General features: G+C 41.2%; 1 protein-coding gene across 1 annotated transcript in view; it reads left to right on the top strand.

Moving 5' to 3' along the window:
• Positions 1-355: 355 nt before the first annotated feature.
• STK24 (serine/threonine kinase 24) overlaps positions 356-15,128 on the top strand; it is a gene marked incomplete at both ends in the record, with an annotated part of 59,120 nt that continues 44,347 nt past the window's right edge. The window contains one exon of the mRNA XM_084272814.1: positions 356-397. Coding sequence (XP_084128940.1) covers positions 356-397 — 42 coding nt within the window. The remainder of the gene's footprint in view (positions 398-15,128) is intronic.

The raw sequence follows: 15,128 nt of genomic DNA on the forward strand, positions 1-15,128 counted from the left end.
TCAGGTTTGTCATCGTGTCGCCGGCGGGGCCCCGCGCCACCGCGCCAGTCACGGCCGCCCTGCGCGCGCGGCCGGGGGAGGAGGAGGAGGAGGAAGAGGAGGAGGGATGAGGACGCCGCCGCCGTTGCATCCGTGACGGGGGCCTGAAGAGTCCGAGCTTGGGACGTTCCTTTTCCTACTGCCGGCGCACAGGCGCCGCTCGCTCGGGGGAAGGGCGAGGAGGAGGAGGAGGAGGAGGACTCTGTGTGTGTGCCTGTGTGTGAGAGAGGGAGTGCGGAGATGAGCTAAGCCCCGTCCCCCGGAGCCGCCTGAGGAGACCCCGCTCCCTCCCTCTCGCGTCCCTGCCGCTGCCGCCATGGCTCACTCCCCAGTGCAGACGGGCCTGCCGGGGATGCAGGTGAGGACCAAGCGCCTTCCCCTCCCCCGCGCTGTCCTGGCCGGCGGGAGGGGTGAACCCCAAGGGCAGGCACGGACATGCACCCCCGGCGCCGGGCGGGAGGCGAGGGATGGGCCCTCCTCGCCTCTCCCCGCGAATGGGGGGCAGGGAGGGGGGACGGTGCATGTCGGTGAGGGGGTTACCAGGCGTGGAGGGACGGGGCGAGGGGAGAATACGCCTCAGCTCTGACTCGGCCCTGAGGACTGGGCTGTGGGGGGGGGCAGGAGAGGGACCTCGTAACCCGTGGAAACCAAACGTGCTGTCAGTACTTCGCGTAATGCCTAACGAGGTCCCTCCGCCTGGTGAATCCCCTCCCCGTCTTCCTCCTCAGTAGCCTCTCTTCTGCTGGGAGCGTGCGGAGCGGAGGGGTGCGCGGTTTGTCTGTCGTCGTCCTCCGCCCCCCTTCTTTCCCCCCCCCCGCCCCAGCCCCGATCCAGTAGTTCTCCTCGTTGTTTTAATTCGTGAAGCGAAGCTTGCCTTGATGCGCGATTTTCGGTCCTGTTATTTTGACGTGATTAGGGGAATCATCTATAAAATAAGGGCCTGGAAATGTTGACCTTCAGCGCATGCTGCAGTGCCCATCTCTGTGGTGCTGGCTAGTGGGAGTGCTGCCTGAGGTGGGTGTTGGGGAATAACAGCTGCTGCTGCTGTTACACGATGGGATTTGCAGGTTCCGTGTTGTAACTTTATTTTGAAATCACTGGTGTGGTTTTTCTGGTGACTGAGCTGGCGTTTCCCCCCATGTTTTTGTTCGTCCAAATGCAAACAACTGCCAGAAAAAAAAAACCAACATTAAGGTCATTGGTATCTGTATGTGGTTATTCTAATGTTTCCCATATCTTATTAGAAACTTCCCTGCCCTAACCTCCAAAAGAAAAACATATGAAAGCCCTGTTGTGTTTTTCCCAATTTATCTCCTGAATTGAAAGTTTTTGTGCTTCCTTAGGTTTAGGTATTGATTTACTCTGATTCGCTTTCCCATGAATCAAGATTCTAAGTCATGAATCTTTTTTCCTTTGAATCTAAATTTTACATGCTTAGGCACAGCATGATTTATATGCTCAGGCATAGAACTGGTTGCTAAGTAGAGTACGTAAGCCTTCAGTCTGAACTGATAAATTTATTGCTCTGTAGGTATTGCTGTTGAGTGTTCAAGTTCACCTTCCAAACAGGAGCAGTTTGCTGCTTATCAGACACAGAGAAGGGGTTTCTTGCTTTGGCTAGGGCTAGGTTAATGTTGCTTTTTTAAAATCGTTTTGAAACGTGTTAGAATCAATATGGCTATTTACTCTGCTTTAAAACAGAATCTGTAATATATTAGAATAAAGAAGTCAGATTTGTAGCTACTGAAAAGCGAGAGGATGTTTTGTCCAGCAATATGCATATACTGCTTATGTGTGTCACTACACAATCCCTCTTGAGGACCTGCATTTTCTATCAACTTGATCTGTTACTTGGTTTGTAATACTGTTAGCTGTACGAAGTTGGTAGGTGCAGGGTTTTTTTTATTAGTACACGTAATTTGGGAGTTTTCTTAAATTCTCTTTTTATTCACGACTGTTATGTTGCTCATGAATTCTTGTTGTATTATTATAAGAGTTTATCAAGTGTGAAACAAACTTTTTTGTTTGTTTTTTTTTTGTTTGTTTGTTGTTTTTTTTTTTTGTTAAAAAACAACAAAAAATCCCACCGAACTCCAAAGTTAAAGCTACTTGCTGATTTTCTGCATCCAATCCAAGGTGTCTATATCCATTCTGTCAGTATATAGCAATTATATAGCATCTGTTTTCAGTACAGGATTCTCTTTGATTTCACTCACAGATAAATTTTCAAAGAGTAAGGTATATACGGAGTGTGACATCTGCTGAAGTAAGACAAAGGTTATGGTTTGGATCTTTTTATTATGTAGAAGAGAGGAATAGAGCTTGGTTCTCTGGGTTATAATTACATCGCCCAAATCACGGGACTATCTTTTCTTTTTCTGTAGTGTGATTCCTCCTCCCCACCTACCAGCTTCTGCAACAAACGGTGTAAGCAGTGTCAGTGACAAGTTTTGCAGCTTTCTCCTACATTCTTTGCTGTACTTACACAAGAGAGCAGCCAGTCTCCAAGCATGAACAAGAGAAACTTCTTGACTCCCAAACAATCGCACGCAGGGACAATGCTTTGTTAAAGCTGTTTGGCGTGAGCAGAGTAGTGTGTAAATAGAGATGAGGAATGAAGGATTAATGTATTTCTCTCTGATGTTTGGAGAGTGATGCATAAAAAGTGAGTGGGTAGAGAGTGAGCCAAAGGAATGAAAAACTGTGGAGGAAATGTAGGATGGTGCTGGAAAGTTGTCAAAACCTGAGATTTGCTGTCTGCTGCAAAGTGGGCATGTTGTAACCTGAATAAAATCTGAGTTGGGTTTTGACCTAAATTTCAATGCGTGCAAGTAAGCTTTTGGATCCAAAATTTATGCTGCCCTTGGTTTAAGGGCTTTGTGCAGATGTGGGTATGAATGTGTGGCATGAAGGTGCATCATTACTAAATTAAGAGTATGTTGTCTTCTTTCACTATGCTTTATAGAAGCGACCTGAGTAGACTGCTTGTTTGTCTGTAATGCATGAGATTTCTGCAAGGCTGGCTTGTGATAAGTGTATATGACCTTGATTTTCAGACAGGCCCGCATTTCAGAGCTGAGGGAAGCTTCTGTAGCTTCTTTATGGAAGCTGTATTTTAAATAAAAAGTCCTGTGTTTATAAATTTATGGTGAGGGTGCTCGGTGAACCGTAATGTACTTTGAAGTGTGTCAGGAGTGTGTTGGACCAGAAAGCTCAGGAAATGTAGCCTGGCAGGGAAAATCTTAAGGGAAAAAACTGCAGAACACAGTACTGCAGTACATCAAGCTGTTGGATATGTGGCGACAGCCAGTTTTAAGGTAATTGTTAACATTAAAGTGCTGAAATTCATAGTCTTTCTCCTCTTTCCCCACTTAAAAATGTTGGGGGTTAAGCTGCATCTATTTTGCTTGTAATTTTAATTTGTTTCTGAAGTTGGAGAACCAGAAAAGCAGGTTCCCCTCCCTCCCCCCCAGCTTTTCTGTGTACTTCTATCTGTGAGAAGTAACTGTGTAAATTAGTTTTTATTAACCAGCTTTAAAATGAGCCTTCTCTTGTGGTAGTAGCAAAAAGAATACTTAAAATTCCTTCTGAGGAAAGATAAATGCCTCCATCAGCTTCAGATCCTAGAGGAGTGATAAAAGCCCAGAGGTAGTTTGCCTTTTTGGAGTTAGCTGTGTTCAGGCAGAACAGTGCCGCAGTTAGAATGGCTCTAGGTACGACTTCTAATTGCAGTTCTAGGCCCTTCCGTAGGGTGGATAATTAAAAGTTTCAGGTGAGTAAGAGTTTCAAATACACTTCTGTAGCATTACAAACACTGATACCAGTGGACTGCAGAGAGAAATAATTATTGTCACCTTCTTTTTCCTGTTTCAGTTCCCTAAAAGGGGAAAAAAGAAACAAAAAAAATCCAACCCCACCCTCCCCTGTGTGCCCTGAAGTCTTGAACTTTTCTCTCACCAGAAAATTATTTTTCTGAGCAGGCTGTTTGTATTTTTAGGTGTGCCCGAGTGTCAACTTCATAAAATTCCTAAGGTGCTTTCAAAATTCCATCATCTTTAAGCTAAAGACTCTTCTGCACAACAAAAACTTTTCTTTATCTTCATCCCTTTCAGTTTTTGGTAACAATAACAGTGTGTATGCAATAAGTTATTTTTATTCATTCTTCGTTGTTATTTTCAGTACAAGAGCTACAGGTTCTTCATAATGTAAATAAGCATTGACATTCACACCATTGACTTCAAGAAATGTTAAAAGTTTAACAATGCAACTTTACAATTGACTGGAAAAAAAGGTCTTTAAGTACAAAGGCACCATTTTTGGCTCAGGAACTGTCTGAACTGTCAGTTTGCTGGAGACTGGAAGAAAGTTTTGGAAAATACTGTGATTTACTTGTCAGTTCTTGCACTGTTCCCAAGATGTTCACTTTTGAGCGCTGCAGGAGAAGTGTTCTGGTCTAGAGAATCCTTTGTTCTGATCCAGCATGGCTGTTCTTTTGTTCTTACACAGTGTATGTATCACTATCTGACCTGTTATAACTCATTCTGCTTTTACAATAAGCTGTTTTAACTACTTCATGAGTGAGCTCGGTTTCTGGTAATTGCAAAATATTGCTCTCTGCTGCCTTCCATTTGCAGCCTCTATGTAGGCCATTAAATTTCCCCAATTAGAAATTTTTTGAAAGTTTGTGCTCACTGTTGCTAAGTTATAGTTTGATAAATACATTGCAGTGTAGCTTACAGCACTTAATTATTTTACACATCCTTGGACTATTGTGATCATGGCTAATCTGTTTTAAAGTATCCTGGGGATAGATGTAATGATTCTGTGGCATATTACAAGCTCAGTCCTTGGGCGCAAGGACAGAAGAATTTTAATTTGTGAAAGCAAGTTTGGCATTTTCTTTCTTTGTAGGTCAAAGGCTCTATGCAATACAAGTATGGAGCTGGTTTAGAGAAGTCAACTCTTATCATCAATGGAACTGTTGATACTGTGAAGTCATGTGTAGCAACTGTCAGTGCACATGTGGATAAAAAGCTTTCTTTTCTTAAACACCCCCAAAGTCTTGCTGTGGAGGAGTTAAGCATGTGTGGAGGAGTTTCCTTTGGACATGCCACTATGGGCAACTTCTTGGTGGTGTGCTTTACCCACTTACCTAGGAAGTCATTGTTGCAGCGGGAAGCTTCAGGTTGGATAATGTTACTCAAGCCTGGTGCTGTTAACTCAGACCCTGCAGTTAAAATTACTACAGTTCTGCTTTCTCTGCCTTTAAGCTGCTTTGTTTTCCTTTTCTACTAGGTTGAAAATAACTGGTAATTAACCATCGTGTATAGACTGTTCTGTCTTTGGGGAGCAGTTTGAGCTACTCTGTTACTATTTTGGGTTGACACCGTCACTTCATGGATAGTTGAAGGATTTATTAGAACAGCTTTTTGGAGTAAGGATCAACAGTAGTGAATCCTTACTTTTTGTGAATCTCTGTGTTGCATTATTTCAGCCCTTCTGTGGTTTTGGGCTATGCTTTTTGGACATGCTCTCTAGAACACTTTTTAAATGTTTCTATAGGAGTAGAGTGGGGTATTTGTACAGAAGTAGAAGAAGAAAGGTACTCTAATTTCCAAAGTCTGACCAAAAAAATCTAGTTTTTTTGATCTTTGCTGTGGTGTCAGTCACATCCAGGATGGGCTGGTTGTCAGTTACTGAGTGATGAATGTCTTTCTAGCTTACCTGCTGTCTCACCATTAGTGTGAGTAGCCTCTAACCAGGAAAAAATGTATTTTCCATCAGTGACCTTCCAGAACAGGCAGATAAATACTGCTTATGGCAGATACATTTTTGAGGTACCCTTATAGACTACTCTGGATAGTCATAAGCCATGACAAGTTTTAGGTAGCAGTTTAATGTTTGAGTAAGTTGCCCTTTTCAGCAATTGTCATCTTTGTTCCCCAGAGACAAAAACTGTTATTGATCTGGTAAATACATTTAAATACAGGACTTGTGTCAGGAGTGGTGTACAAGGCTTTAATGTCAGCTTTTATATAAAAGTGACATGTTTCTGAGATAAGATCTGGGTATATGTATCTTGTCTAAGCAACATTTTAAAATGAATGTAAATTCTTTTCATTTTCCTTTTCTTAGGGGGCTGGGATGGGGGGTGGAGGTTGGGTGTGAACCGAACACCAATAGACAAAGCCAGCAAGGCATCAAATATAAAATACCCCATCCTAGAATAATTTGATCTGGCTGCTGCTTTCATGATGATATACCTGTTCTGGTGGAGCACTAATGAAGTGGTGTTCTGTGTGGCTAAGAATAATAATTCGTGTGGATGCAGCTATATAATCAAAACCTCTTTTATGTTGTCCATATATGTACATTAATCTGGGATAAATTTCCATGCGTGTGTACACACCTGACAGTCAGAAAAGATACATTAGGAAGCATCACTTCAGTGTACTGAATTTGAGATGTGGAGGGAAAAATTTATTAAGAGAATATTTAGTTTTATAAGAAAAAGATACGAAGATAATAACATAACTCTATAATGTATGAGAACTATCACAGAACCAATTTTAATCTCCGGTTTCCTATCCCATGATTAACATTATCTCTTTCCCTGTAGGAAAAAGTTGGTTTTGAGGTCTTCCACTTCATGTTTCGATTGTTTTGGTAGGAGAAGCTTGCCTGTGAATGTAGCAACTTCATTTTGACAAAATTGCTAACTCACTTAAGCTGATATGTTTGAGTTGTATGCCTAATTGAGTCTTGAGCCATGATCAGTACAAGGTGATGATGGCTTTTACAAGTTAGTCTGCACCAGAAAAATCTGTTTGTTTGTTTTCTGAAGCTTGTTTTAAGCTTTAGTATGTTACCTGAAATCCAACTCCTGGGTATGTTCAGGATGTATAGTTCCAAAAACAAACAAATGGAGTTTACTTTTGAAGAGGTGTATTAAATAGGTTTTTTTAGTTACTGAAATGGCTTTCATAAGGCAAAAAATATTTTATTTATTGGAAGTGTCTGTGCATGGAATTGTTCCTTCTTAGTGGACAAGAGCAGGTCTGAGAGTAATAAATGTTTAGGTTGTATAAGCATCATGATGTTCCATGTGTTGATTCTACATCAGTATAGAACTAAGAGCCTTTTACAGTATAACTGTACAAAGAGGCTTGAAACAGAAACATTTTGGTAAAGCTTGTCCTCCCCTATTCTATCTTTAGTTGCAGTGTTAGGCAGCTTCTTGAGAGAGATATTTTTTGGTCAGATGGTACCATGGGTGCAAGAACAGTCTCCCCTCAAATTGGGAGACCACTGTAGATCTTAAAACTCATTGTTTTTCTTCTTTCCTTAATTAGTATTAATGCAACATAAATTTCTCAATGCCTCTGTTAGCAGTATTTTTTCAGCTGTTTGTCTTAATGGTGGGAATTTCCACAAAGAGCCACTACTTCTTTATTTCTCTTTTATCACTAGCTTAGCTAATTAAGACTGATTTTTTCAGTGGTTGATCTTTTTATTAAGTAGAAACAAGTGAGAGACATCATTCTAAAACTAGTGTTTGGGTCTCTCTTCCTTAGCTGTCTTTCTCTTGGTCTCTAAAATACATTTTGGCTTTCACTGCTCTGATTACTGATGGCTTTCACTGTGTCTACTGATACTTGTTTGTTGTTTTTATTGTGTGCTCAAGGCCTGGGGAGATTAATCAGGTGCAATGATTTACATATTTAAAGTGTAGTGATGGAAAGGAGTTAGTCAGATACAGGTTCTGAAAGTTTTTAGTGATGTTCTATTAAAAAAAAAAGCGACTGAGAGGCTCTCAGAAATTCAGCATGTTGGAATTTATTCTACCTGAATACTTACAAAAAGCAGGCTATGGTTAGGTAACTATTAATTTTGGTATTAAACTCTTCAAGTTGTATGCCAAGCAACTTTCTGACTTAAATTCAGTATGAAAAATATCGTAAAATTACAGTGTTGTTTGTGCAGGGGACACTGCACCCAGAAAATGGTATTAGTTCACAGGGAATTTGGAAGCATGCTTTGAATAACCATGTTAACAGTAAAGAACTTAAATGTTTTATATTCTGAACCTCAGATAAGTGTATCTTCCTTGAAAGCAAGTGGAAAAAGGATTATTCAATGGCTGAGGAATACTTTTATGACAGGCTAACTTTAGGAAACGTTTTTCTAATCACCCTGGAGACATGCTTAGAACCTGTTCCAATCTAGTTAGAAATCAGAGCTAAGGAGTTGAACTGTGTGACAAATGTGAGTATTACTAAGGCCATTGTGATGCATGCTGTATGTTTTTATCCTCATCTGTGACATTCGAAGTGTTTGATACGCAGGTTTTTACAGTTCTATGCTTTGCTTCCTTCCCACTGAACTTTCAGTCAGAATTTGACAGTTGTTCCTGTTCATGATAATTAATGTATTGCTAATTCTTACAACTGTTGGTATTTTCCTCCAGGAAAAAAATATTCCTACAGTAGTGTGTGTTTAAATTGAATAATTATAGTATTGGGGGTGGAAAATGTGTATGCATAAGTCTGAAGAATAAAAGATTAGTTGTGTTTTTTGATCACTGACAAACTTGTAGTGGAACAGCTGAATCTTAGTTTTACACCTAGTTAGTGGAGCTGAACACTTTCGTTCTAGTCTCTATATTTCATTAAACATTTTGCTGATGAGTTTTCAGAAAATAAAATAAAAACCACTTGTAGCAGTTCATGCTACACTTGTAACTGTTCGTTCAGGCTATCCTAGGTCAGCTGATTTTACTTTATTATCAATTGATGAAACTGAGAGATAGCTCCCTTGGGTTCAAATTTTAAGGCTTCTTAAAAATTCCTTTTTTATCTTTCTTTTTTAGATAAAAATCACAGACTATAAATCCAAACACTTTAGTGCATTTGGCTTTTGGGGTTAGTTAGCTGCTTTGTGAAAATACAGGTAGGGCTTAATATAATGCAGTAAAACCAAGCGATTTATTTTCTGGGTATCGCCTCTGTGTTATTTCGGTTTCCCACCAGAGTGGGAAAAACAGAGCCTGGCTCTGCCTTTACTCTTTTCCATCAAGTATGTGCACATGATAAGATTTCCAGCTTTCTCCTCTCCAAGCTAAACAATATCTGTGTCTGTAACTATCTATCTATCTATCTATCTATCTATCTATCTATCTATCTATCTATCTATCTATCTATCTATCCCTGATGTTCCATTCCTTAACCATCTTTGTCGCCCTTCACTGCTCTTACTTCAGTATGACCATGTCTTGCACTGTAGTCATGTTTGATATGTGCCAGATCACCACTGTTTCAGTGGTGCCTGATGTGGAACAGTACTATGGGGTAACAGTCCAAGCACTGAATAAGCTTCATCAGTCTCTGCAAAAGGTCCTAGGTTGGAGTCCCTGGTAAGCACCAAGCTGTCCTAGACAGCAGGTCACTTCAGCAAGTTGGATCTCTATCCCTTACAAGAAGGGAGTCTCCCACTACTACCACTTGCAACTTCCCTATGGTGTGGTCATAAAATGAATGTTTTATGCACCTTGTTTCTATATTAAATAGATTTACTTGCAGAAGTTTGAACAAGGAGTCGATGCATCATCTTGTAGAGGCTTCTCCATCGCTCCTGATGAATGCGTATGGAGTAGTTGATGTTTCTTTCATGGTCTTCTGAAATTTCTGTAGTAAGTTGGTGTACCTCTCAGAAAAATGTCAGATAATTGACACACAAAAAAACCAGACCTGTAGCAGCAGTCTCAGAAACAATGTCATGCTTCTCTTTTGTCCCTCTATCTTCTGTTCTTATCAGTTTAAAGAAGCCTCAGCACTTGTGAAAGTGTGCTGGTGTGCAATTATGGGGCAGAGGAAGAAACCTTGAAGAGAATTCCTCAAATGGCAGTAGTCTTAAAGTCTTTCTCTCCGATTTCAAGTGTTCTTAATTTTGTACTGCAACATGCATTCACTGCACTATAAATTTTATTTTGTTTGAAGTTCTGACTTGAGTTCTCAAACGATTTGCATCCTTCAGTTGAATGGAGTCAGATCATAGGCCTACATAGGTGTGTCTTGTCTTTGAGCACTTATTGGAAGATGTCAAAGAAAAAGTGTAAGAATACAGTAACATGAAATACTTATATGGCATACTTCTACAACTTCTATTAAATTTTACTGCTCAAGGATTTCCAGAGCCAGAAGTGATTATCTTGATGGATTGTTTTTTTCCTTGCATTAGTTCTTCAATCCTTATGGTAGGGTTCACTCTCTGCAGCATCCTGTCACAGTGTGTATCCAGGTTTGTCTGCATTCATGTGAACAAGGTGCAAAACGTTATTTTTACACCTAAGTGTAATAGCAGACAGCAGTGATCACCAACTATCACAAGCCAGTTCACCATGTGGTATTTTGCCTTCACCAGAAAGGTGATCTCTCTCCAGGAGATCCTTGTCCTTTTTACACCAGGGAGCCCAGAACTGAACACAATACTCCAGGTCGGGCCTGACCAGGGCAGAGCAGAGGGGGAGGGTCACCTCCTTTGACCTGCTGGCCATGCTCCTTTTAATGCACCCCAGGATCCCACTGGCCCTCTTGGCCACCAGGGCACACTGCTGGCTCATGGCCAACCTGTCATCAACCAGGACCCCCAGGTCCTTCTCCACAGAGCTCTTTTCCAGCAGGTCATCCCCCAGCCTGTACTGATTCCAGTGGTTATTCCTTCCCAGGTGCAAGACTCCACACTTGCTCTTGTTGAACTTCATCTGGTTTCTCCCTGCCCAGCTCTCCAGCCTGTCCAGGTCTCTCTGGATGGCAGCGCAGTGTTCCTGCGTGTCAGCCACTCCTCCCAGCTTTGTATCATCGGTGTCCTTGCTGAGGGTGGATGCTATTCCCTCATCAAGGTCGTTGATGAAGATGTTAAACAAGACCAGACCCAACACCGAGCCCTGGGGAACACCACTAGTCACAGGTCTCCAGCCGGACTCTGCTCCACTGATCACAACACTCTGAGCTCGGCCTGTCAGACAGTTCTCAACCCACCTCACCATCCACTCATGTGCACAGTCCTGGCTATGAGGAGAGGTGATGTCAGACTGGATGCTGCTGCTGTTTTGTTCAGGATTGTTCTTGACAGTTCGTGACTGAAAAGTGACCTTAGCATAAAAATGGCAATGCGTGCTGAAAAAACTTGCTGAAGGTACAAAATGTAAAGGCAGCTGTTATACTTGAGAGGCCGTTGCTGAAGGACTATGCAACCTTGAGGATTTGAATTACTGAACAAAAGAGCATGAAGTGCAAGGTGTCATAAGTATGAATTAGTACAAAGAACCTTTGCAATAGGCTGGGAGCTCGTTAGTTGAAAATGCAGAGAACTAGGAAAAGGTCAGTAGATTTCGTTGGTCACAGCTGAGTTTGAACCATGAGGCCAAATTGAACAAATAGGATGTGAGAATGTATTGGAATATCTTTATTCTGTTCTTTTATCCATTCTCTTTAGTTGTATTAGGAAAAAGCTATGTGCTTAGTGAAAGCTTTCAAAGAGTAGAGTCAGCAAAACTGTAGTGACGGATCTGTGGAAAACATTTTTGCTATTCAGTCACAGAGAGAGAATATTTATAAAGCTATTTGTTTGTTTTGGCTCTGTGTAGGTATTTACAAAAGCAAACAAAAATAAATTTGGCAAGAATCCTTTCCAGATGTGATCTTGGAAAAATAAATAGGAGTTTGCCACTCATGTACTTTGAAATTCAAGCAGCTGCTTATGTATCTGAAGGCCTCATCTCTCAATGTTCAAAATAGAGCAGGTCATTAAAGAGGGATCACCTGGTAGTTTTCTAAAAACACATCTTGTCAGTAGTTTATGGCTCTCACTTCAAACACTTGGTCTCCTGAGAAGAAAATTCAGATGTTCTTACAGAGCAATAGAGACTAGCTTTTCTTAAAAAAAAAAAACCAACAAAAAAACCAAAAAACCAAAACCAAACAACTACTACCTCCTATTGCTCAGAACAAAATTCAGGAATTGCTTAAACTTTAAAATAAAGAAATGAGTTTACAGAAGTTCTGATTTGAGAAGGAAGAGTGTTGGGTTTTTATGATTAGCAGTTTAACAAGGAACTTGAAGAAGGAACTATTAATAATTATTTAATTATATTAATCCCAGCTTTTATGGAATAGTTAACATTTCAAAATGGGTGCAAAATTCTGATTGTAAAAAGTCAAGCATGAGCAAGTCTTCCCTGCTTCTCAGGACTTCTAGGAACAGTTACCTTCCCTGCATTCCTGGAATTATTAACACTAAATGAGTGGGAAAATATTCTTTTCCAGTTGTTTTGTAAAACTCTCAGCCTAATACCAGAGTCCAAGAACTTAATACTGTAAAAAATGAAGCTGTGAGAGTTCTGCAAGTTTCAGAAGATAATGGTGTCATGAAGTAATGGGCTTTAACTGACAATTGTAATCGAAGTTTGAGGAGTTGAGGGGTAAGGGGAAGGTAGGGGGTGAATACGTATGACTAACACATCTCAAAGAGCTGCTGCTGGTAGCATGTGAGCAACTGCAGTACAATGAATTTTGAAAGCAGTTCTGCCTGGGATTGAGTTGTGACTTACACAGGTGCCACTGTAATGCTTGGATTCTTGTGGCTAGTGAATGGAACTGAAAGGCTTGTGTGGGTGGATGAGGTGTTCACGGCTCTGTACAGCACATCTCCAGGTTGCTTTAATTCATGAAGAATTTTCAGATAAGACTGTTTTGAATAATTGACAAAAGAACATTCTGTGGGGGCATGAGGAGAACCACCGCAGTGCTATTTGGTTCCTACTTTTGTGATCTCTTAGAAATGGTATCTCTGGAAGCATTGGTAGGGGCGACCAGGTAGAAAGGATGACTGCACTTGCTGGAAAGCATGAAGCATCCTGGTCTGGTTTCCCAGTGGGACAGATGCTCACATGTTATGCATGTAGCATTTAATAGTGTGTAATTCTCATTGCACATGAATTTAAAGGAGGAACAAGCTTCGTTTGGTGGAAGGGAGTTGGATCTTTTGCTCTGTTCCTTTTAATGGCAAAAGGGTGACAAAACCTTATATCCTCTTGTTTGTTTCCTGAAACTGATTTTGGATAGAAAGCTGGATCAGTAAGATGTAAATTGGGAAAATTCTGTGACGTCTTGCAGTATACTTACAAGACGTTTCTGGGTTTTTTCCTTCTGACTGATCTTGACAGTGATCTGAAAACTCTGATGAAGTATTAGAGGTAGGAGTATACTTGCAATTCTCACCACATGGTGATAGAATCTACACTGCTCCACAGACACGCTACTTGAAGAATTGAGTGGGTTTATCTTTGGGCTCACTCACAACTACCTGGTCCTCTGAAGATCTAATTCAGCTGTGAAATTCAGATACCTACAGACAAACTAAAATATCTTCCAGACTATCTTCCACTCAGGGCTGGATGGGTTACTTATGTAACATTTGAGTAGCAGAGCAGAAATAGAAGTACAGGTAGGAGATGCTGTGTAAGCTAAATTTAACTGTTGAAGAAATGGTGGCTCAATGCTTGGCAATGGTAACAGGTTGACCATGAGCCAGCAGTGTGCCTTGGTGGCCAAGAAAGCCAATGATCCTGGGTGTATCAAGAAAAGTGTGGCCAGCAGGTTGAGGGAGATTCTCTTCCCCTCTCTGCTCTGCACTGGTGTGGCTTCATCTGGAAAATTGTGTGCAGTTATGGGCTCCCAGGCTTGAGAAGGACAGGGAGCTACTGGAGAGGGTACAGAAAAGGCCTATGAGGATGATTAGGGGACTTGAACATCTCTCTTATGAAGAGAGGCTGAAGGACTTGGGGCTTTTTAGCTTAGAGAAGACTGAGGGGAGACCTTACCAATGCTTATAAATAAGTAAAGGGTGGGTGTCAAGAGGAAGGGGCTGGACTTTTCTCAGTGGTGCCCATTGACAGTACAAGGGGCAATCGGCATATAAACTTGAACATAAAAAGTTCCTCTTAAACACGAGGAACGTCTTTACTGTGAGGGTGGTAGAGCACTGGCACAGGCTACTCAGAGACGTGGAGTCTCCATCTCTGGAGACATTCAAAGCCTGCCTCAGTGCTGTCCTGTGCAGCCTGCTTGAGGTGATCCTGCTCTGGCAGGGGGGGTTGGACTAGATGGTCTCCAGAGGTCCCTTTTAACCCCTGTCATTTCGTGACTTTTTTCCTTCCACGGCTGTTCCCTCTACCTATAACTTTCCCAGTTAAGTTGTAATTTTTATATGTATTTGTTGGCTATAAAGGCTCCTTGTTGTTATATTAAGAAGGTACACAATGGACTTTACCATCTGTATTATGAAAGTGAGAAGTCTAATAGCAGTAGTAGCTAACTGAATACTTGGCAGCAGGGAAAAATATGGCAGAATGGTCTCCCTAGGTGTAACATTGGCATATTTAGTTAAGTGCTTGTATTTTTAATGTAATGTTCAAATCAAGATAGCTGGAACAGGATGTTTTTGATGAGTGAATGAATTTACCCAACTCGGAGAAAAAGAAAAGTAATTCCTGCTGAAGAAAACCTTGGGGGTCAGAGATAAGAAGGAAGCATGGCAGTTCATGGAAGGGATCCTGTGTAGGAGAAAATCAGAGGATTCTTTGCCACAACAAACAAAAGGAAATAGTAGTCTGTGCACTGAAGGGAACATCCTTGAGGCTGAGAGGTGAAAATCAAGAGAGTCGGGCCTTGGATTCTGGGAAGGAACCAATTTCAAGAGAAAAGGGCATGCAAAAGGTTTACTTTTACTGGTAGAGGTAGCTGATCTATGTTGGTTTAATAGAAACCAAATCTTTGTAAGGATCTTTCATGCTCAGTGCCTGGGTGCAGTTTATTGGCAAAGAAAAAGAAATGGAGGTAGCAGCACTTTGATGATGGATAGACTAAAACCCTGTCAACAGGGACAGTATTAAACATGTACTTTGTATACAGGGAAGCATAAGTGTGGCAGAGTGTGCATATAAGGGATGTGGGAAGAATGCTTTAATTATGAAGCTAGAATAACTGGATGAATATGAATGTGTAGGATTTGAAGTGTTTACTGCCTTTAAA

The sequence above is a fragment of the Gallinula chloropus genome (genome assembly GCF_964237585.1).
Source record: "Gallinula chloropus genome assembly, chromosome: 1".
Lineage (NCBI taxonomy): Eukaryota > Metazoa > Chordata > Aves > Gruiformes > Rallidae > Gallinula > Gallinula chloropus.